Source organism: Pseudophryne corroboree, chromosome 3 (assembly GCF_028390025.1).
Source record: "Pseudophryne corroboree isolate aPseCor3 chromosome 3, aPseCor3.hap2, whole genome shotgun sequence".
Taxonomy (NCBI): domain Eukaryota; kingdom Metazoa; phylum Chordata; class Amphibia; order Anura; family Myobatrachidae; genus Pseudophryne; species Pseudophryne corroboree.
The window spans coordinates 707,182,538-707,191,937 of record NC_086446.1 but is presented as its reverse complement, the minus strand read 5'-3'; the positions used below and the strand labels follow the sequence as shown (position 1 = coordinate 707,191,937).

The following is a 9,400-nucleotide window of genomic DNA, read 5'->3' as shown; positions in this document are numbered from 1 at the left end:
GCAGGCTTTCCTATGAATTTTCCCAGCTAAACAGATCAGTTTTACTGAAACATTCAATTTTTCAGCAGTGTTGCCCTTTGCCCTACATCTATTGGTGTGTTCCATATATATTTTTTATTCATTAATAATTTTTATTTTATTTTTTCCTGTTGTAACAGTATATCTGTTTATAATTTCTAAATGTATGTCATATATATGACCAGTAATATTTATGTGTAATAAACACTGAATGTTTTTAATTTTAGCGCTGAATTATTTTTACTCTTGTTGTTCCACTGTAAGGGTCTGACTAACCCTCCATATTCAGCAGCTTGATGTTTCACAGCACCTGTCAGCACCAATCCTACCTTGGTAGATTTCTCTTTACTCAGTTTCAGATGTGTAGTGCTTACAGCTATGTCATTTTTATGATTCAGATTTACAGACAGACACTACTTAACATTGTTTGAAACTAATCCATAGTAAATCATCTAGAAATGAGCTTACAAAGCATTATCTGTGTACATTGGTTCAAGTTCATTAACACAGCCTGCATACAAGATAAGAGGTCATGTGTTGAAATGCGGCTATTCAGCCAAGCGTCTCCACCGCAAGTTTAATGTCCTCAGACAGCTCCAGACAGGGGGGTTGGCAGAATATATATAGGATGACAGAGGGACATTTTCGGTGGAGGTGACTTGTTGGCCAACATGCAGCTTCTCCTGGTGTCCGTCTGCCTGGCCATCTTCAGCTCAGCACTTACATCAGCATCAAACCCGTAAGAGAGTTATTTTTGGGAATGTATTACAGGTTGAGTCTCCCATATCCAAAATGCTTAGGACTAGAAGTATTTTGGAAATCGGATTTTTCCGTATTTTAGAATATTTACATAGCATAATGATATATCCTGGGGACAGGACACAAGTCTAAACACAGAATACATTTAGGTATTTAGGAAATGTGTGTGCATTGAGCCACAGGGGCGTGTTAAGATATTAAGAGAGGAGAGGGCCCATGTGCAGTCTCCATCTGGACCCCCCTCCTCTGTAGCCAGTAGCAAAGTAGATTCTGAGCACATGGGGTGAAGCGGGGGGGGGATGGGGGGGGATTTCTTGGTTCTCAGAACCCCCCTGCATGCGCCACTGGTACTATTGTTTTTACTCTTTATTCATGTAATTGACACTATACAGAGTAACTTATATGGTTCTGTGACCAATATAAATGTGTTAAATAAGAGTTCATCAGTATGGATCATTTACTTGAGAGTTTAAATAATTGTAACGCTATAATAAACATTCATTCTAGAAGAATAGTAGTAAAGATCAATGTTGTTCTTTATATTCACTTATAACAGTTTATCTTCTAATTAATGAACTATCAATCAGAGTATAATTCTTGCTCTATAAATGTTCATAATAATAACTATGGAGTATTTCCATTTACAGCTGCTTAGGTAACTGAGTTTAAAACAATACTGATAAATGGAATTGTCTGTTATAGTTATACCCCTTTCTGACATACTGTAAAACCCAGGCTTCAACCTGGCTCGGACCTGGGACACTGAGCATGGGCTGAAGTCGGGGCTTTCTGACAAGATCCCAGTTCATACATGGGTGATGACCCGGGTTATTCCCAGGTCGTTCCCCTTCACAACGGGCACGGGTTTACCAGTGATCTGGGTCTTCCGGCTTACAGTGGGTGCTTGCAGATGATGTAATCTCCAAGTGCTACTGTTCCCCACCAATCAGCTTCTTTTAGACATGACACAGGACACCAAGACCCATGTCATACCTTTCAGACAGGAGCCGTGGTACTGACTGGGGTTGCTAGTTCTGGGAATAACCCTGGTCGACTGAATGTTAACAGGACCCGGAACTCTCAACCCTTTCAAACATAATTTGGTGGTTTTGATGTACAGTATGTCAGAAAGGGGTATTAGTAACAGAGTGGTTATAATTTAAAAGACAATGTAAACTTCTTAATTGGTACTTTGGGGTAATTCAGATGTGGTTGGAGATGCTTTGTGTGCTGCAAATTGCCAATTATTGGTACTTTGCGTATGTCTAGGACCCATTCTGCGCATGTGAGAATGGGTCCTGTGATGTCGGAAGCATTCTGGCATTAGACAGTCTTATGCCACTTGGGGGCAGGGGTTGATGGCTTCCGTTTCTACAAATTAAGGCATATCACTGTCATTTAGGGGGAGGGAGGAGGTCAGGAGCTCCATCAGAGGATGGAGATTTCCTGGCCTCTTGGTTCTAGGTATTACGCATGAGTCATGTCAAGGCCGATGGTGCCGGGAAAGATCCAACACTGCATCCTAGGATACAGTACAGATCAGTAATGCAGCATGACGCCTCCTGTTACATTACCATATTAGAGCAACAGATAAAGCTACTCCATGTTATAGGGTGTAAGAATCAGAAAGTGAGAGATTTTAGTAAAATTCTCTTGTTTTTTTTAAAGTGGCAATCAGTTACATGGCAAAACCAGGTTGATTTTGCCATTTAAATGATTGCTACTTTAAAAAAACAAGATCATTTTACTAAAATCTCTCACTTTCTGATTCTCACACCCTATTACATCCCCCCACATCTTAATTATCCCCCTTGTGCTCAGATGTGTTCTCCCAATTACAAGAACCTTAAGAGAGGGTAAATAACACTGGTATTGTGCACATAGGGGGGGATTTATTACAGCTTGGAGAGAGATAACATGTAGAGAGCTAAAGTACCAGCCAATCAGACCTAAACTGCCATTTTTTATACACTGCCTATAAAATGAAAGGAGCTGATTGGTTGGTACTTTATCTCTTTCCACTTTATCTCTCTCCAAGTTTGATAACTCTTCCCCATAGTGCCAGATTGATTGTCAACTGTGCATAACAGGATATTAACAGGCAATCAGAAAAATAAGGTACTTCAATATGGCATCTAAAGCTGAATTACAAAATATAAATGTGAGTGTTATAGAGCAGTGCATCATATGGGGGTATATGTAATAGGGTCCGAGTTTGGTGCGGGATGTCAGCAGATAATGGTCGTATTTTTACAGCAGCAATAATTTACTAGGCAAAATCATCCTGCAATGTTACTGAGCAGCTTGTCCCCACCCCCCAGACAAACCAATCCACACAATTCCCACCTCCAAGGCAAACCAACGGCCACACAACTAAGGAGGTACCCCAGGCAATCCAGCCTTCCACAGACACACTGCTATGCAGCTCCCCCCTGCAACAGGCTGTTGTGACTGTCTGTCCTAGCCTGACTGTCTCCAAACTCTGGCTGCTGTCTGATAAGAGGGTCTATGCAGCTTTGGAGGGGTGGCAGGGATTGTTTTCACTGGGAAGGGGGGGCTGTGTTGGGGTGGTTGCCTGTGGGTATCCCCTTAGCTGTGTGGTCGTGGGGGTTGGTTGACTGGGAGAGAGTGGCTTATCTTTAATGTGGCCACTTTTCCCATGAAACCACGCCCATGTATTTTTGGACATTTTCTTTATATCGTCATAAATGTACCCTTGTTTTAGCTGTGTTCCTAATTTCATTGTTGTCTGCAGTGTCTCATTATTTTCCTTTTTCTTTCTGTGTAATGCACTCATGTAGGCACTATGTGATCACAGCTCCGTCACATTCAGTGCGGGGATCCCAGCAGAAAGTCTGTGTGACCTTCCTTGATCTGGATGGGCCAGTTGACTTCAAAGTAGACCTGCATAAAAATGAACACACTCATGTCATTGCTGAGCACAAAGTAGACACCCCGGATTACTCTCACTGTTTCCCCTTCCAGGTGAGTACACATTTCTAACATTTAATGTGTTTGTCAACTAAAATTCCTCCAGAATGTTATTGTGAAATTCTTAAATTATCATAGACATAATGGGGTATATTTACTAAGCTCCCGATTTTGACCGAGATGGTGTTTTTTCTTCAAAGTGTCATCTCGGGAATTTACTATACTCAAATCACGGCAGTGATGAGGGCATTCATAATAATTTGGAATTCCTAGGAAAAAATTACGAATCAATACACCATCGGTCAAATACGCCTGCAATTTGGTAGAAATCGGTCATTTACTAAAAAGTGCAAATCACAAACACTGCCGACAATAGCCAAACACTGCCGTGCTAAAATACAATTCGTGAAAAAGTGCTAAAAAAAAACAGACCTTTTTTTCCCCGTGTTTGGATAGGCATGCACGGATCCATGAGATCCGTGCATGTTTTTCAGTGGGAAGGGGTGGGATTTTGTTATTTGTAAAAAAAAAAATTGCGTGGGGTCCCCCCTCCTAAGCCAAACCAGCCTCGGGCTCTTTGAGCCGGTCCTGGTTGAAAAAATATGGGAAAAAAAATGTCAGGGGTTCCCCCATATTTAAACAACCAGCATCGGGCTCTGCGCCTGGTCCTGGTTCCAAAAATATGAGGGATAAAAAGCGTAGGGGTCCCCCGTATTTCTGAAACCAGCACCGGGCTCCACTAGCCAGATACAAAATGCCACAGCTGGGGGACACATTTATCTAGGTCCCTGCGGCCCTGGCATTACATAACCAACTAGTCACCCCTGGCCGGGGTACCCTGGAGGAGTGGGGACCCCTTCAATCAAGGGGTCCCCCCCCTCCAGCCACTCAAGGGCCAGGGGTGAAGCCCGAGGCTGTCCCCCCCATCCAAGGGCTGCGGATGAGAGTCTGATAGCCTTTTTGTCAAAAAATTTATATTGTTTTTTGTAGCAGTACTGCAAGTCCCAGCAAGCCTCCCCCGCAAGCTGGTACTTGGAGAACCACAAGTACCAGCATGCAGTTGAAAACCAGGCCCGCTGGTACCTGTAGTACTTCTACTAAAAAAATACCCCAATAAAAACATAAGACACACACCTTGAAAGTAAAACTTTAATACATAGATCCACACCTCCATATACACATACTTACCTATGTTCACACGAGGGCCGGTCCTCTTCTCCATGTAGAATCCATGGTGTACCTGTTGAAAAAATTATACTCACAAAAACCAGTGTAGATGGCTCCTCTTTAAATCCATTTGTAATCCTGGTACTTTGCAAAATAACAAAACGGACACCCAACCTCGTACTGAAAGGGGCCCCATGTTTTAACATAGGACCCCTTTCCCCGAATGCCAGGAACCCCCTCTGACTTGTGTCTAAGAGGGTTCCATCAGCCAATCAGGGAGCGCCACATTGTGGCACCCTCCTGATTGGCTGTGTGCTCCTGTAGTGTATGACAGGCAGCACCCCGGCAATGTTACAATGTAGCGCCTATGCGCTCCATTATAACCAATGGTGGGAACTTTGTGGTCAGCGGTTGACCGAAAGTAACCTCACCGCTGACCACAAAGTTCCCACCATTGGTTATAATGGAGTGCATAGGCGCTACATTGTAACATTGGAAGATGCCTAACTCTCCCACATATACTGCTACAGGTTATACAGTCTAGGGCCCTCATTCCGAGTTGTTCGCTCGCTAGCTGCTTTTAGCAGCATTGCACATGCTAGGCCACCGCCCTCTGGGAATGTATCTTAGCTTAGCAGAATTGCGAACGAAAGATTAGCAGAATTGTGAATAGAAATTTCTTAGCAGTTTCTGAGTAGCTCCAGACCTACTCACAAATAGCGATCAGTTCAGTTAGTTTCATTCCTGGTTTGACGTCACAAACACACCCAGCGTTCACCCAGGCACTCCACCGTTTCTCCATTCCCAGAGCCTAACACTAACCTTTTCCCCTGGAAAAGTGGGCATGGCCTTGCAACTCCATATTATCAAACTATAAATAAATATATTTTCACACGCACACAATTAGCAACCTTACACATAACAGCCACAGTAGTGTTCCTTACACATAATGTCTCCAGTATAGTGCCAGATACACATAATGTCTACAGTATAGTGCCAGATACACATAATGTCTACAGTAGTGCAGTGCCAGATAAATATGACATGCCGCCCAGCAGTGCCAGCTACACATGATATGCTTCCCACACATGATATGCCCCCCAGCAGTGCCAGGTAGACATGATATGCCCCCCAGCAGTGATAGATAGACATGATATGCCCCCCAGCAGTGCCAGCTACACATGATATGCCCCCAGCAGTGCCAGCTACACATGATATGCCCCCAAGCAGTGCCAGATACACATGATATACCCACCAGCAGTGCCAGCTAGATGATATGCCCCCCAGCAGTGCCAGCTAGACATGATATGCCCCCAGCAGTACCAGCTAGACATGCTATGCCCCCCCAGCAGTGCCAGATACATATGATATGCCCCCAGTAGTGGCAGCTACACATGATATGCCCCCCCAGCAGTGCCAGCTAGACATGATATGCCTCTCAGCAGTGCCAGATAGACATGATATGCCCCCCAGCAGTGCCAGATAGACATAATATGCCCCCCAAGCAGAGCCAGCTAAACATGATATGCCCCCCAGCAGTGCCAGCTAAACATGATATGCCCTCCAGCAGTGCCAGCTACACATGATATGCCACCCAGCAGTGCCAGCTAGATGATATGCCCCCCAGCAGTGCCAGCTAGACATGATACCCCCCCAGCAGTGCAGAGATAGACATGATATGCACCCCAGCAGTGACAGCTATACATGATATGCCCCCCCAGAAGTGCCAGCTAGACATGATATGCCTCCCATCAATGCCAGCTACACATGATATGCCCCCCAGCAGTGCCAGATAGACATGATATGCCCACCAGCAGTGCCAGATATACATGATATGCCCCCTTGCAGTGCCAGCTACCCATGATATGCCCCCCAGCAGTGCCAGCTACACATGATATGTCCACCAGCAGTGCCAGCTAAACATGATATGCCCTCCAGCAGTGCCAGCTACACATGATATGCCCCCCAGTAGTGCCAGCTACACGTGATATGCCTCCCAGCAGTGCCAGATAGACATGATATGCCCCCAGCAGTGCCAGATAAACATGATATGCCCCCCCAGCAGTGCCAGCTACACATGATATGCCCACCAGCAGTGCCAGCTAAACATGATATGCCCCCCCAGCAGTGCTTTTCCAATGGAAGGAACACCTTTTGTGACTCCCTGTCCAGTATCATTCCCAGGAATAGGAGCCTCCGTGTTGGCTCTAGGTGAGATTTTGGACTTCTCCCTTGACGGCGCCTTTATTAGAAGATCGTCTAGGTAAGGAATTATGTTCACTCCCTGTTTGCGGAGGAGGAACATCATCTCTGCCATCATCCTGGTGAACACCCTTTGTGCCATAGAGAGACCAAATGGCAGGGTCTGGAACTGGTAGTGACAGTCCTGCAGTGCAAACCATAGATAAGCCTGATTAGGCGGCCAGATCGGAATATGAAGGTAGGCATCCTTGATATCCAGAGACACTAGGAATTCTCCCTCCTCCAGACCTAAGATCACCGCTCTAAGAGACTCCATCTTGAATTTTAACACTCGTAAATACGAGTTAAAAGTAGTGATGAGCGGGTTCGGACCCCCGGGATCCGAACCCCCCAAACTTCACCCATTTTACACGGTTCCGAGGCAGACTCGGATCTTCCCGCCTTGCTCGGTTAACCTGAGCGCGCCCAAACATCATCATCCAGCTGTTGGATTCTCGCGAGATTCCTATTCTATAGAAGGAGCCGCGCGTCGCTGCCATTTTCACTGGTGCTATGGAGATGATAGCGAGAGGACGTGGCTGCTTTCTCTCAGTTTCTCTGTTCAGTGTGCTGCAAATATCTGTGCTCAGTGTGCTGCAAATATCTGTGCTCAGTGTGCTGAAAATATCTACGCTCTCTGCCTGAAAAACGCTCCATATCTGTGCTGCATTGCTGTATATATAGTAGGAGGACACTGCAGAATGTTGCTGTGTCCACCAGTATATATATAGCAGTACGGTACAGTAGTCCACTGCTCTACCTCTGTGTCGTCATGTATACTATGCATCCATACCTGTGCTGCATTTTAGTTGTGCGCAGTATATAGTAGGAGGGGACAGTGCAGAATGTTGCTGTGACCACCAGTATATATATAGCAGTACGGTACAGTAGTCCACTGCTCTACCTCTGTGTCATCAAGTATACTATGCATCCATACCTGTGCTGCATTTTAGTTGTGCGCAGTATAAAGTAGGAGGGGACAGTGCAGAATGTTGCTGTGACCACAAATATATATATAGCAGTATGGTACAGTAGTCCACTGCTCTACCTCTGTGTCGTCAAGTATACTATGCATCCATATCTGTGCGCCATTTTAGTTGTGCACAGTATATAGTAGGAGGGGACAGTGCAGAATGTTGCTGTGACCACCAGTATATATATAGCAGTACGGTACAGTAGTCCACTGCTCTTCCTCTGTGTCGTCAAGTATACTATGCATACAGGATCCCGACAGCTGGATGCTGGTGGTCAGAATACTGACACTTTTGGTAAGTAAAGTAACCCTGCCCATTACCCTCTCCCTTTTCCTCCCCTCATGCAACCTAACCCTAACCTTTTCCATCAACAGCCTAATTCTAACCTCCATTCCCAGAGCCTAACACTAACCTTCACCCTAGTGCCTAACCCTAACCTTCACTGGCATACTTATATTAAAGAAGAGAGAGAGAAGGGGGGAGACACAGAGACAGAAACAAGCATGAGACACAGAGAGGGAGAGAGGGATAGAGAAAGAGGAAGGGAGGGAGAGACAGAAAGAGAAGGGCGGACACAGAGATAGAGAAGGGGAGAGTGGGCCTGAGAAAAGGGGAAGAGAATAGGAAAAGAGAATGAGAGAAAGAGACACAGATGGAGAGAAGTGGGGGAGACAGAGAGAAAACGAGGAGACAGTGAAAAAGACAAAGAGAGAGAGAGAATGAAGAGACACACAGAGAGAGAACGGCTGGAGACACAGAGAGAGAGAGAACGTCGGGAGACACAGAGAGAGAGAGAGAATGGTGGGAGACAGAGAGAGAGCGGTGGGAGACACTGAGAGAGAGAAAGAAAGGCGGGAGACACGGATGGAGAGAGAGAGAGAATGGCGGGAGGCACAGAGAGAGAGAGAGAATGGTGGGAGAAACAGAGAGAGAATGGTGGGAGACACAGAGAGAGAGAACGGGGGAGACACAGAGAGAGAGAACGGGGGAGACACAGAGAGAGAGAACGGGGGAGACACAGAGAGAGAGAATGGGGAGACACAGAGAGAGAGAACGGGGAATACAGAGAGAGAGAGAGATCTGTGGTGAGAGGGAAAGAATGGAGGTGAGAGGGAGAGATAGAGAGACCTGGGGTGATAGGGAGAGAGAGAACAAGGGTGAGAGGGATAGAACAGGAGTGAGAGGGAGAGAGAAGGGAAGACAGCAAGAGAGAGAGAAGGGGAAGATACATAGAGAGAGGGGGTGTGAAAGGTGAGTGGAAGAGAGAGGAGAGAAAGGAGGGGAGGTAGAGACAGAGAAAGAGAAGGGGA

The 9,400-nt window shown here is 45.7% G+C and overlaps 1 protein-coding gene across 1 annotated transcript in view; it reads left to right on the top strand.

Annotated features, from left to right (window-relative positions):
• Positions 1 to 650: 650 nt before the first annotated feature.
• The window catches only part of LOC135056657 (alpha-2-macroglobulin-like), a 221,455-nt gene continuing 212,705 nt past the window's right edge, over positions 651 to 9,400 (top strand). The window contains exons 1-2 of the mRNA XM_063962103.1: positions 651 to 757; positions 3,579 to 3,762. Coding sequence (XP_063818173.1) covers positions 690 to 757; positions 3,579 to 3,762 — 252 coding nt within the window. The 5' untranslated portion in view covers positions 651 to 689. The remainder of the gene's footprint in view (positions 758 to 3,578; positions 3,763 to 9,400) is intronic.